The 14,058-nt window shown below is 45.9% G+C and overlaps 2 protein-coding genes across 8 annotated transcripts in view; both read left to right on the top strand.

Annotated features, from left to right (window-relative positions):
- LOC111848838 (NLR family CARD domain-containing protein 3-like) overlaps nucleotides 1-14,058 on the top strand; it is a 212,845-nt gene that overhangs the window by 12,991 nt on the left and 185,796 nt on the right. The gene's annotated exons all lie outside the window — the stretch shown is intronic.
- LOC111841897 (mitochondrial nicotinamide adenine dinucleotide transporter SLC25A51-like) lies at nucleotides 5,830-6,564 on the top strand. Its single transcript, XM_072710563.1, has one exon. It carries the CDS (start codon nucleotides 5,830-5,832, stop codon nucleotides 6,562-6,564), a length of 735 nt encoding a protein of 244 aa, XP_072566664.1.

The raw sequence follows: 14,058 nt of genomic DNA, 5'->3' as shown, positions 1-14,058 counted from the left end.
ATAATGACTCTGTCTCCTTGTCAAATCACCAATCTCACACATATATAATCACAACCTACCAACACCAATGGCTAAATATAGCACAATGAAATTCAATTTACCCCACCATGAATCCACAAGTGTAAATCAGATACCAAAATTATTATAAAAGAAATGTTTTTTCTTTATTTAAAAACAAAGGAACTGTTGGGAATAAAAAAAAACCTCGACCGGGAGTAACACCCAAAAATAATAAAGGCAGCCTACAATACGTACTCGGTAAACACAGTTATTCCTACTAATTACTCCTATATTAAATAACTGAATGTCTTCAGGGTGGAACTTCTTTCTTTAGCTTGTAGGAAAACAAACAGTCAGTCATAGAATTATCATTAGAAAAGTATATGAATCATCAACCTTCCATCTGCTTATCATATATACACTGTAAAAACCTAACAGCACTTCTTAATAATAGAAATAAGTTAATATAACTTAATTTTGCCTAAAAGTTGGATTCACTCATTTCTACTAATTTGACTCAAAAATTTATTTAATACTCTTTTGAGTATACTTATATTTTTAAGTTGGGGTGATATAAGAAACTAGATGGTTGGTTTTCATTGTCTTCCAAAGCCAATGCCTTCCCTAATTAAATCATAGAGAATAAACCATCTTGCTTAGTTACTGGCTTGTGTGCAAGAGCCATTTCTGTGGTTTTTGTTCTCTTGCCAAATTCATCACAATCACGGTGGATTAAAAAAAACAACTGTACTGTGTCATACTATGCAAATACACTCACCTAAAGGATTATTAGGAACACCATACTAATACGGTGTTTGACCCCCTTTCGCCTTCAGAACTGCCTTAATTCTACGTGGCATTGATTCAACAAGGTGCTGAAAGCATTCTTTAGAAATGTTGGCCCATATTGATAGGATAGCATCTTGCAGTTGATGGAGATTTGTGGGACGCACATCCAGGGCACAAAGCTCCTGTTCCACCACATCCCAAAGATACTCTATTGGGTTGAGATCTGGTGACTGTGGGGGCCATTTTAGTACAGTGAACTCATTGTCATGTTCAAGAAACCAATTTGAAATGATTCGAGCTTTGTGACATGTTGCATTATCCTGCTGGAAGTAGCCATCAGAGGATGGGTACATGGTGGTCATAAAAGGATGGACATGGTCAGAAACAATGCTCAGGTAGGCTGTGGCATTTAAACGATGCCCAATTGGCACTAAGGGGCCTAAAGTGTGCCAAGAAAACATCCCCCACACCATTACACCACCACCACCAGCCTGCACAGTGGTAACAAGGCATGATGGATCCATGTTCTCATTCTGTTTACGCCAAATTCTGACTCTACCATTTGAATGTCTCAACAGAAATCGAGACTCATCAGACCAGGCAACATTTTTCCAGTCTTCAACTGTCCAATTTTGGTGAGCTCGTGCAAATTGTAGCCTCTTTTTCCTATTTGTAGTGGAGATGAGTGGTACCCGGTGGGGTCTTCTGCTGTTGTAGCCCATCCGCCTCAAGGTTGTGCGTGTTGTGGCTTCACAAATGCTTTGCTGCATACCTCGGTTGTAACGAGTGGTTATTTCAGTCAAAGTTGCTCTTCTATCAGCTTGAATCAGTCGGCCCATTCTCCTCTGACCTCTAGCATCAACAAAGCATTTTCGCCCACAGGACTGCCGCATACTGGATGTTTTTCCCTTTGCACACCATTCTTTGTAAACCATAGAAATGGTTGTGCGTGAAAATCCCAGTAACTCAGCAGATTGTGAAATACTCAGACCGGCCCGTCTGGCACCAACAACCATGTCACGCTCAAAATTGCTTAAATCACCTTTCTTTCCCATTCTGTCATTCAGTTTGGAGTTCAGGAGATTGTCATGACCAGGACCACACCCCTAAATGTATTGAAGCAACTGCCATGTGATTGGTTAGATAATTGCATTAATGAGAAATTGAACAGGTGTTCCTAATAATCCTTTAGGTGAGTGTATATTTCCATGTAGCGAACTTGAAAATGAAAAGCCAAAGTAGGAAATGAAAAGTCAAATTGGAAAATGAAAAGACAAAAAGGGTTTTTAATTTTATTTTCAACTTTACACATCTGACTCATACATGAGTGGAAAATTAAAATGCAAATGGTGCTATTTCATTTTTATTGTTGCAGGATTTTTGCGCAGACTTTGGAAAGTAAATGGCTGTCACGCCTGGCTCCGTACGATCCTTGTGTGTGCCACGCCCCCTCATTACCTCGTGTCAATTCCTGGTTGTGATCACCTGTGTCCTGTTATTTCCGGATAGTCTTTTGTATTTAGACCGAGTCTAAGTCTGTCTTCCCCAGATCCGTCATTGTAGTGTCATGTATTGTTATGTATTGTCCGTTAATGTCCATGCCTGTCTCTCCTTCCTTTGCAATTAAACCTCGTGTACCCGTATCTCCGGCTGATCTCGCCTGCTTTCCGGCTCGCTTGCCCCGCACCCTGACAGAATGAAGGATCTCTCGAACAACGCACCGCAGCAGGAGGAAGATTCCTGGCTCCTCCTGCTGCAGGAGGTTGCGTATTGGCGAAAGCTGCTGGAGATCCACGGGGACCCTGGCTTGTTTGCCCTAGCTGAGAAGAGCTGGACTCTACTACAGGGGGTTACCCCATTCAACGAAGTGCACTCGATGGCGGAAGTACGTGCTCTCCTAAGGCAGCTCCTAGACAAGGTAAAGGAGAAGCGGCCCCAACCGCTCGCCTGTTCTGAAGCAAGTCTACCTCCGCCTACCTGTCCCAGTTGGCGAAAGAAGAAGAAAAGGCGAGAGGGAGAAGGCAAGGTAGAAGCCCCGACGATCTTCGTGGGGGCTTGCTCTCTTCGCCCTGCTGACATCCCTGCCAGTGGGCGAGGGAGCTCCCCGCTCACCTGGGTGGACACCACCGCTGCCCGCCCGACCAGCCTCACCGGGGAGATGCCGCCTCCAATGGAGGCGTACCCTTACCGGCCGGCGTGCCTAGCCGGTAAGTGGATCAGCCCAGTTAGGGACGCTATTCCCCGGGTCTCGAGAGCCCTTAAAGGGGCAGCGCCTAGTCGCTCGGCGCCCCTCCTGATGCCCGTGCCAGACCTGCCTGCTCCGGACCTGCCCGCGGCAACGCCTGCTGCTGCCGCCGCACTGCCCGTGGCAACGCCTGCTGCTGCCGCCGCTCTGCCCGCGGCTCTGCCTGTCCTGCCTGCAGTCCCTGCAGCTGCCACCGCTCTGCCTGCGGCACTGTCCGAGGTGGCTGCGGTTGCGCCCCCTGCTGGCCGCGTGATGGCGGCACCCGTCGCGGCACCCACTACTGGCCACGTGATGGCGGCGCCCGCCGGGGCACCCCCTGCTGGCCAGGAACTGAGGGTGCCCGCTGCAGCTCCACCCGAGGGCCTGGCTTTGCCTCCGCCAGCAGCGGAGGAAGCCGCTCTGCCTGTGGCACCCCCTGCTGACCGCACGCCCAAAGCACCCTCCGAGGCGCCCCCTGCGGGCCACATGACTGTGGTGCCTGCCAAGGCGCCCCCTACTGGCCGCACGCTCAAAGCGTCTGCCGAAGCGCCCCCTGCTGGCCACACGCCTGCGGCCCTGCCTGAGGCCGGCTCACTCGTCCTGCCCGCGGCCTTGCCTGAGGCCGCCTCTCCCGTCCAGCCCGCGGCCCTGCCTGAGGCCGCCTCTCCCGTCCTTCCCGGCTCTCCCGTCCAGCTCGCGGCTCTGGCTGCACCGCCTGCGGCCGCGCCCGCGGCTCCGGCTGCACCGCCTGCGGCCGCACCTGCTGCCTCACCAGAGACCCTGCCTCTAGCTCCCCCAGCCCTAATGACTCCCTCGTCCTTGCCCCGACAAGGCCGACACCCCCCGGGACCCCACCTTTCAGTGTCCCGCAAGGGACAGGGACACAGGCGTCGGGCCCGGATCACGACCGCCCTGCCCCCTGGCTCGCCCGTTCGGTCCCTGGCTGTCGCTCGGTGGCTGCCTGCGGGTCCTCCGGCTCTGGGTCGGCGGTCCCCTCCGGGTCCCCCCCCGGTGCCTCAGTGCCGGTCCTCGGTCCCGCCTCCGGCGCCATGTCGGTCGTCTCCGGGCCCCACTGCTTCGGCGGGGCGTCGGACGGCGCCTTCGCCGGCTCAGGCTGTGCCGTCGCCTGCCGCGGCTTCCCCCTCCTGCCTGCTTTCGTCGGTGTTCCCTCCTGTTCCCTCCGTGTCCCCTCCGTCTCTCCCTCGTCTCGTTCCCTCGGTCCCTGTGTGGTCCCCTCCTGCTCCCTCTTGCCTGCGGCCCCTCCCGCCGCTGCCCGTCGCCCACCTGGGCTCCCTCGGGCTCCCTTTTGTGCCCCTTCCGTTCCTGTCTGGTCTCCCCTGTCTGCTCCTCCTCCTTTCGTCCCGCCTGTCTCTGCTCCTTGCCCTTCTGTTCCTCCTCTGTTCACTCCTGGCCCCTTCGTGTCGCCTGTGGGTGTCCCCTCTGTGTCTTCCTTCTCTGTCTGCCTGTCTGCGTTTCCTGTTCTTTGTCGGGTCCTGTCTTTCTGTTGGTCCTTGTTCCTGTTCTGTGTCTCTGTCCTGTTTCCAGTGTCTCGTTAATGTTTTGCTTTTGTCTTCCAGGTCCTGTTCCCCGGTCTCGTCTCGTCCGTCGCCTCCCCTCGGGCGCGCGCCTTTGGAGGGGGGTTCTGTCATGCCCGGCTACGTACGATCCTTGTGTGTGCCACGCCCCCTCATTACCTCGTGTCAATTCCTGGTTGTGATCACCTGTGTCCTGTTATTTCTGGATAGTCTTTTGTATTTAGTCCGAGTCTCAGTCTGTCTTCCCCCAGATCCGTCATTGTAGTGTCATGTATTGTTATGTATTTGTTCGTTAATGTCCATGCCTGTCTCTCCTTCCTTTGCAATTAAACCTCGTGTACCCGTATCTCTGGCTGATCTCGCTTGCTTTCCGGCTCGCTTGCCCCGCACCCTGATAATGGCAAAGTGGAGATTGTATTTTCTTTTTATCATTTTCATTTTATTTTTTGCAGAAAATACCTCCCATACTGATCAAGGCACACTTCATAGGACATGGCTGTCTCATTTGGGTTCAGAGCTATTAACCCCTTAGTGTACGTGTTGCCCCATTGCACTTTATGTGGATGCAATATAATAATTAATAACTAATAAAGACAAAAATTATGTGAAATTCCAAGGGCTGCGCATTGTTCCCTGTAGTCCACGGATCAAAGCACACTTCAATAGATGACTATTACTGTAAATCGAGAGGTTTATAAAGTATCGCTCAAACTCTTTTGAGGGACCTCGCTGTGTTGCAACGGCGCTATGTCAAATTAATGGGAAGAATACTGTCTCTGGAGATGATCGCTTCTGATTACAATTCTCACCGGATTGACTCTTTGACCATGTCGCCAAACACAGTTCTGTAAGGTGGTGGGATGGCCAGCGCCGGCGAAAATGTGCTCTTAAAGTGCTCTTAAAGCACTTAAAGTGCACACAAAGCGAGTGACTTTACGCCTGCAAATGCTGCTGTGCCCCCCCAGTTCGTGTCAGGAATAGGTGTGCGCATTCCAGCAATGGCAGCAATCATGTATAGGTATAGGACAACATGACAATAGGGACAACCCCTAATCCATAAGGGTTGTTTTTGTGCTTCTGTTGGTATTTAGTTTTCTTTTAACTAGTACAGCATGAGAGTACACATGAAACCCTTATTCTTATGAATTCTCTCCTTTGCAGTATCAAAGCACTGAAAATTTGTCTCCCTTGACTGAGATGGCTGTGAAAGATCAAGGGAGTCCTGAGTGCGAGGCACCAAACAGGCGTAGGAAGCAGTACGTCTGCGGCGGCTGTGCTGGGATGGTGAACATCATGATCACCTTCCCAATACAGAAGGTACTATTCTGGCAGCAGCTGTTTGGTGTGAGCATGACTGAGGCCGTCCGGCAGCTGCAGAGGGACGGCATGCGAACCCTGTACCGTGGCTTGCTGCCTCCCCTGCTGCAGAAAACCTCCTCGATGGCCATCATGTTTGGATTTTCTAACGATGTGTCTCGGCTGCTGTCGCGACCTGGCAGCACCCCGGGGCTGGTGACCAGCAGCATGGCGGCCGTGTTGGCAGGCACGGTGGAGGCAAGTCTGACCCCCTTTGAGAGGGTCCAGACGCTCCTCCAGGACCAGCGGCACCACGTCCGGTATAACAATACCTTCCATGCATTCCGGACCCTGGTGCGGGAGAATGGTATGCGTGAGCTGTACCGCGGCACAGTGCCCGTCCTGCTGCGCAACGGGCCCAGCAACGCGCTATTCCTCGGGCTCCTCAGACCCATCAAGGCCGAGACCCACGCTGGCCAGCTGGTCACTGACTTTATCTCTGGCGGCCTTCTGGGAGCCACGCTGGGCTCCTTGTATTACCCACTTAATGTGGTGAAGGCTCGCAAGCAGTCGCAGGTGGGTGGAGCCTTCCAATCCTCATGGCAGGTACTGCGCACCATCTACAGCGAGCGGGGTGGTAAATTGAGCCACCTATACAGAGGGGTGCATCTAAACTACCACCGCTCCCTCCTGTCTTGGGGGCTGCCTACGAGCTTTTAATGAAGGTCATGTGAACTTCTGGAAAGTCGGGCGAGCCTCTACTGCCCCACGCATCAATGGTAAGGGAAAGCTGTAGTAATATACTGCTTGTTGGCACTTCTCTCTTATTTGTATCTTTTTTGTATCTACACGCAATACAGATGCTCCTCTACTTACGAACAAGATACGTTCCGAACGGCCGTTCGCAACTTGAAATGTTCGTAAGTCGTTATGCAACATCATTCTAAGGCAGGGGTGGCCAATCTTACCCTCAAAGAGCCAGTGTGTATGCGGGTTTTCGCTGCAACTCCCTAATTAGATTACTAATTAGAGGAGTGATTGGCTGAAGAGTCCTCACACCTGGGTTTGAACAGCTGACCTACAGGTTATCCCAAAAACCTGCATACACACCGGCTCTTTGAGGGTAAGATTGGCCACCCCTGCCTTAGAATGATGTTGCAAAACGACTTACGAACATTTCAAGTTGCGAACAACCGTTCAGAACGTATCTTGTTCGTAAGTAGAGGAGCATCTGTATTGTCCAACTTCTATCTATGGATGTGGTGCTACAGTGTTTGTATGCGCAAAATACTAGATTTTCAGTTCTTATCAACTGGTATTGCTGACAGTGGCTAACACTGGACCTGGCTAGAACTGGTATTGCTAACACTGGCTTAGATCATCTAAAGAGGGACATATTTTGGGTAGATTAGTCTAAAACACTGGAAAACATTTGTCAAATTGGTGTTGGTTTTAGTATTACTTTGGTTGTTAGCTATATACAGTATATATATATATATACACACACACAGTGGTACCTCAGAACTCTAAAAAATCCTAAAAAGTTCGAGTTCTGATCGAATTCTCCCCATAAGAAATAATGGAAAACCAATTAATTGGTTCCTGGCCCCAAAAAATTACACTGAAATATATTTTTTTTAGCATTTAAACACAAAATAAACCGGACAAAACAAGAAAAGCATATACTGTACTAAACACATCTAAGCACATTTATCAAAACAGTCATTTTTAAAGTAAGAAAATAAATGTATCCAAACAATGTGTAAAGTTAAAAAAAAAAGTGTGTCATGCCGTGATCGTCCGCTCATTCCGTGTGCCACGCCCCCTCGTTATAACCCCATGTGGGATCCCTGTGTCTCCGTTCCGTCCCCGCTGGGCACGACAATATTATTATAATTAAATGTATTAATGGTTTATTATTAATATTAAAATAATGAATAAGAAATCTTTATTTTTAAATGTATTTTTATTATATAATAATTACTGTTACTGTCTGTCATTGTCTAAATATATTTTTACTGTCTAAATATATGTATTCAGCTAGCGTAAACATGCACGATGCTATCACAACAAATCCGAGGCTGAGACTGAAGCGTTACCCTTTGTTTCCGCTGAGAGATGTGCCACATAACTCATTTCCCCGCGAGTACAGTACAAGTTATCTTAGGTCGGTGTTCACGGTTTGACTACTGAGATTCAGATCGAGTTTTAGGTAATTTTTTTTCGAACTGGTTGGTTCGACTTTTAAGAAATTCGAGTTCTAATGAGTTTGAGAACTGAGGTACCACTATATATTTTTATCCTATTGTTTTAAATTTTTGCTGCTCTATTCTTGTACTGTCCACTTTCTGCCGTGATGATGCAAATTTCCCACTTGTGTATTATCTTATCTTATATATGTGTAAAATATTTGTCACTGGTTAAATGAGTGATGGATTCAGCTTTGGAGCGTAAAGCACAGAGAAGCCTCGCCGACCCAACGTCTGAATCGAGATCAGAGCACAGAAGCTGATGTAGTGGAAAATTACCACCAAGCATGATGTCTGATGGTTACTAAGGAAGTTAGGCTGCAAAATAAGGTTGCTATGCTCGAAGAAACAGATGCAAGAGACTGGGGAGGGGGTTTTAGACCTTACCCATGTTAAGCTAGACAAGAGATGAATTTTTATTCCATATATGGTAAATATAAGATGCTTGTGCTAGACGAAAAGCTTGTCCTGAGCATAGAATGTGTAAAAGCAGACATGGGTCTTCCGGTTGTGGTTGCAGAGAAAGGTCATTTGTCTGTCAATATAAAATGAAAGCAGCTGCGTCTGCTATTTGGAGAACTTCTCAGAACTGTCTGTGGAGAGTCTCCCCGAGCTTGCATAGAAAGATATCTCAATAAATGAAACCAAGCTAAACCATTGGATTCATCTGTTCCTTCCTACCTCCAAATTTCCATAACACTGACTAGCATCGGTTCCATGAGGGGGGGCAGGCTGATCTGATGGGAACTTGAAGAATGACCCCTCAAGGGTGGGGCTGAATATCAGGGAGGAGGCAGCGAAAGTCCCAGAGAGCCAGTGACCGTTCAGTGAGAGTTTCCTGCCTTGTGAGTCGGGTCTCGCCTCAAGCCTCTGAGGGTGACGGAGTTTGTAGCAGATCTGCATTCACATCCTTCCCATGAAGATCCCAAAGATTTTCTCTTCATCTCCTTTGATGTCATTAATAAAACAAGGATTTTGGTTTTATTCTGTTTGTGTTTAATGTTTGTGATTTTTAAAATCATTTATCATGTCCATCTGACGAGTTATTAATGATCTTAAGTGGCTCATCAAAATAAAACATGAAGTCATCTTTCCTGCATCCATCTCTAGCAGCAGGATGGGTTGAGTAAGTAGGTGGGTTAGTGTAACCTGTGACTGGGGGGAGTGTCCCTGTCACACCCTGCTACCTCTTCTGGATATGTGGAAGCCCCCTGGAAGCTACATAGGGAAGAACCCCCCCCCCCCAATACCCTTAAAGACTGTCACACACTTGTGATGAAGATATTTCAATCCTCCCCCCTTGCCTTTGTTGGCTCCAAACCGGAGTTACAAGCCATCTGTTTTCAGAAAAACATCCCTGCAGATAATGACACCTGTGTGACTCATCGTAGGGGAGTAAAATAACTCCACATGCCCTCCAAGTGACACTGAACTTGTGGTGTTTTCAAACGCGGCCCTCACACGCACAGACAGTCACAAGCACAGACAGTCACACGCACAGACTGTCACGCACAGACAGCTCAATCGATTTATTGAGTATCATGCAATGCCAGTCTTAGTTTAGAAATACACACAAGAAAGAAATATATGACTATGAAAATTTACCAGATATTAATTAACTGTATGAGATAAAGGTAAAGAATGAGGCACATTGTATTACAAACTACACACCTCCCACCTTCTGGGTTTGGACCCTGCAGACCGGAGAGTGAATCCCTGTTCCAAAGGCAAAGTAGGGTGGCTTTTTAGACACTTTGCCATGGAATATAAATACAAATATAAAACATCAAGAAGTTTTTCGTTTGTTTGTTTTTAATATAGAAAATTAAGGCCAATACAAATAATCCTGGTCCATAAATCATAAAATATGAGACAGTTATATGAAGAAGAAATGGTTGTAAGAAAGTCAAGTTCAGACACCTAAAATAAATCAAGAATGGGAGGCTCTTGCCAGGGATATACAAAATATCTGGCTATACATTTACAGCAAATTACTGCATTATTTTCACAGCAATTTGCTGCATCATTATAACAACAAATTACAATCAAATTACAGCTGTATCCTGTGACATCACAGTCAACGCGAAAATTATCCGGTCTGCGGTGTCTAAACCCAGAACCTCCCCTCTGCTGTTTCTCATAACTAACAAAGATTTTGTTTGTTTACTCATGCGGAAAATTGTACAGTTTTTAATATAATGTGCCTCATTTTTTACCTTCATCTCATTGCCTAGAAGCACAATTCATAATTAACATAATCTAATGTGATGGTTCCTTGTTACAGTAATCGGTTGCTTTGAATTTACATGGATGTCCTGTATTTTTACATATGAACTGTAATAGCAGCACAGCACAGTAGGCAGTGATTTGCTGTTGGATCAGTGAAGCCTCCATTCTGTCACACCCAGCCTGGTCACACCCCCCCACTCGAATTCCTGCACACCTGAGCCGGATGGACCTGTTAGAGCGGTTTGTCTGTATTAGCACTTTGGGTTACCTCTTCGTAACGTTTGACATTTCTCTGCTATGTAAAACATTCATGTCCAGTTTTCCAGTCCTGCATCACATACCTTTTCACCAGTGACAGTACTGGGTTTTTCACTGTTCACATTTTGATGTGCTTTACCGTCACTGGGAATTTGACAGTCTATCCAGCAGAAACACAGTGTCAGGTGGTAGTTATGTGTCAGGGAGATGATTAAATAAATGCCCATTTGCTTTTTCACTCTCTGCCTTGTACATTATGTGCAACTGGTATGCAGACAAGGTTAGACCCAGTGCTCAGTTGCTGCAGGGGCCGTGGGCAAAACAGCTTTGGACTCACTAAAAAGACACATTAAAGGGTTATGATCTGTGTAGATTGTGAGAAGCTGCTTATAAATGTACTTTTATGTAGAAACAGAAGCATTTTGCTTGCTATGGCAGCACATATACTAAAAATGGAATGATAGAGAGAAGATTAGCATGGTCCTCATAGGGGCCCCAGCAGGGCCCCACTTGCCATGAGGGCCTCTGAAATTCACCAAGGATGGTCGGCTTTGTCACTCGGAGGCTGACTTGTCAGACAGGCAGGGGTTATGGGCCCCACATACCCCAGTGCCGTTGCCCCTTTAAGGGGTGAAACACTGGCTCCGGACTAAGAGCTCGTGGGTCCGAATCCAGCTCCAGCCGTAACCTCTGAAAATAACTGCAAAAATAACTTATTTAGCTTATAATTGGGAAAGTCTTACATACCCCTTACTTCAGCAAAACTTTATTATATATATATTTTATATAAATAAATCATATAAACTATATCATAATGCAATAATAATATGAACAATGTACTATATAATACATTAATTTAAATTACACAACATAAGAAATGTAATTAATTGTAAAAAGCATTTAATTAATGTGGCTCCTTGTGTTGTGCCTTCAACTCTCCAAATTACTTCCCTTCTGCCTTTTCACAGGAGAATTCATTTTTGAACCTTCTGTGGCCAAACTCCTGCTTCTGTGGCTGCCCACACTGCTTGCAGGTGTAGTGCTGATGGCTCACAGGAGGTAGGATGGGGAGACCCTGTGTCCTGGCCAAGGCTTCAGCTGCGTTCCACTCGGTGCTCCGGCTCCGAATCTTTAACCTGGGCAGGTTGGCGGGGCGTCTGCCTGCAAGGGTAGATGCGGGTGTCTGTGGGACAGTAAAGGGAGTCTGCGGTGTCGGTGGGGGGCTATGGGTGGTCAAACTAATGATCTGCATGGTCAGGTCAGGTTGGGGAGCATGTGCTGATGGAGCACATTGCCACACCCACCATATGGCGAAACTCCTCAGGATCTGAACTGTTCCACCCTCCTGTCACACTTTCACCTGCTCTGTCCCACCCCGTAACTACAAAAAAGAAAGTTGCAAAATCTTTAGAACTAACGATTTCTCTCTCCAAAGTCAGTATCACCGGGTTTTGTCTGCCTTCCTGTTCAGTTCTTAAGGTAAGATGGACAGGATTTTAGCAAAATGATGTTAGTTACTTTTGTGATGTTTGTTTCCGGGGACTAAAAGTGTGACATGCTTAAGACCCAAGTAAAGATATTGTTTTTAATAATAATTAATCATTTTAAATCACTATAATTAGCCACATAAGAATGTTACTATCTCTTTGCCTGGGTGTCTCAGTGTTTCTCTGTAAGCTTTGCGCAGGAATTCTTTCTTACACGGTACTTTGTTACATTAGTTACTAAATAGACCAGTGTGATAATAGTAATAAACACAGGCCTCGTTTTCTTCGTGATGTACGTGTTACACATACTTCCTGTTCCTGTAGAACTTGCTGGACCTGTCTGAGCAGCCTCAGCACAGAGTACAAAATACAAACTTATCCATTTATTTTAAGAGCAATTAACCTCTAAAATAAAATTTAATTTTGCGTCATACGTTTTGAACTTCCCTAACATACTAAAAGCCTCAAGTTTCACTTATACACTGTAAAAAATTCCACGGGTCAAACTTACAAAAATTAGCTACCTGAATGGCTTCAAAATATGAGTTGTTTCAAACTGATGTTCTGAGTATAGAGAACTTGATTTTCTCAACGCAGGTGATAACACAGCAATCCAAGGTACTAAATTCAGATTTTCTGCTCAGACTAGATTTTTTCGTGAGCCTGATTCACATTATTTTTAAAATGTGGCAAGTATCAGATTCCAGTGTGAACTGGTGGCAATCCTGAAGTGACCCACATGTGCAGAAGAACAATAAAATGCAGCATGATTTTAGTCGAGCAATAGCCAGTTCTGTATGGAGGTGTATGTGAATGTGGAATTGGAGCCAGGAGTACACTGTAAAAACAGTTTTGACTTTCAGTTGTTTCAATGTATTGTTTGGAGTGAACTTCAACGCACTCAAATTAAGTAATCACTGTAAAAAAATGTTCCAACTTATAAAACACTGTTACTGTGCAAACTAAGTTACATTTAGTCACCTCACTTCACCTGTGATATAAAAGTGAACAAAATGTATGGTTCCAGGTTTGAGGAAAATTATAAAACAGTGAAAATTTACTGTTAAACAGTTGTATGCAATTGGTCATGTAACTTAACTAACTTACCTACCTCTCAGCAGGGGTGTCAGTGTAAAGGCAGTGCTCATTGACACAGAATATAAAGCTTGTTAGACTGCACAAGACAATCAGTTATTTAACAGGGCTGAGGGAAAGCAAGAGCTCCCCTAGTGGCTATAGCAGTGCATTTTCCCTAGAGCAGATATAATGGGTGGCAGACTCAATGCTTTTAGACCTCAACTTGAGATAGAACAGATCAAATCAATTTGCTCATTTAACATCCAAATTTTTATCAGGCTTAATTTTTATTAACCATGTGGCCATCATACAAGGCCACATGGTCAAGACTGATAATCAAAATGGCCTCACATCATCAGATTCAGCACTCCATCCCTTTCAGAAATCTCCAAGAGTCCTTGACTCAAACCCAGCATAAAATCACAAGTAAGGCAAGAGACAAGAAGAACACGTTTCTCTTTAGACTGCAGGAACACAATTCCCCAATCTTAAAGAAGAATCATATCTGAGCTTCCTAACTAGATGAAGCAATTACCTTTTCAAATCATGTCAATTACGCATCATAAGAATCCGCAAGAAACTCAACATGCTGCATCTTACATCTTTTATAATGTAACATAATTCATCTGACCACAATGGAGATTCATTTAGTGGGCGGAGGTGTTCGAGTATGCGTGGTCCAACAGCCTGCAACAATAAAAGCAAGCCCTACATAGGGCACATTCAGCCTATTACTTTAACCTTATTGATCGCAGTAGAAATAATCATCACTACCTTATTAATACTGTAGCTTCTCTCACAGATATGGCTGAACCTCTGCAACCAAGTAATATTGGTAGTGAATATTTTATGGACATCCTTAACAATAAAATTACAAACACTGGACATCAAAAATGCATTACGACCTCCAGTCT

Source organism: Paramormyrops kingsleyae, chromosome 4 (genome assembly GCF_048594095.1).
Source record: "Paramormyrops kingsleyae isolate MSU_618 chromosome 4, PKINGS_0.4, whole genome shotgun sequence".
In the NCBI taxonomy this organism is placed as follows: Eukaryota; Metazoa; Chordata; class Actinopteri; order Osteoglossiformes; family Mormyridae; genus Paramormyrops; species Paramormyrops kingsleyae.
The sequence above is the reverse complement of the archived record's forward strand: the minus strand, read 5'-3'. Positions and strand labels throughout refer to the sequence as shown.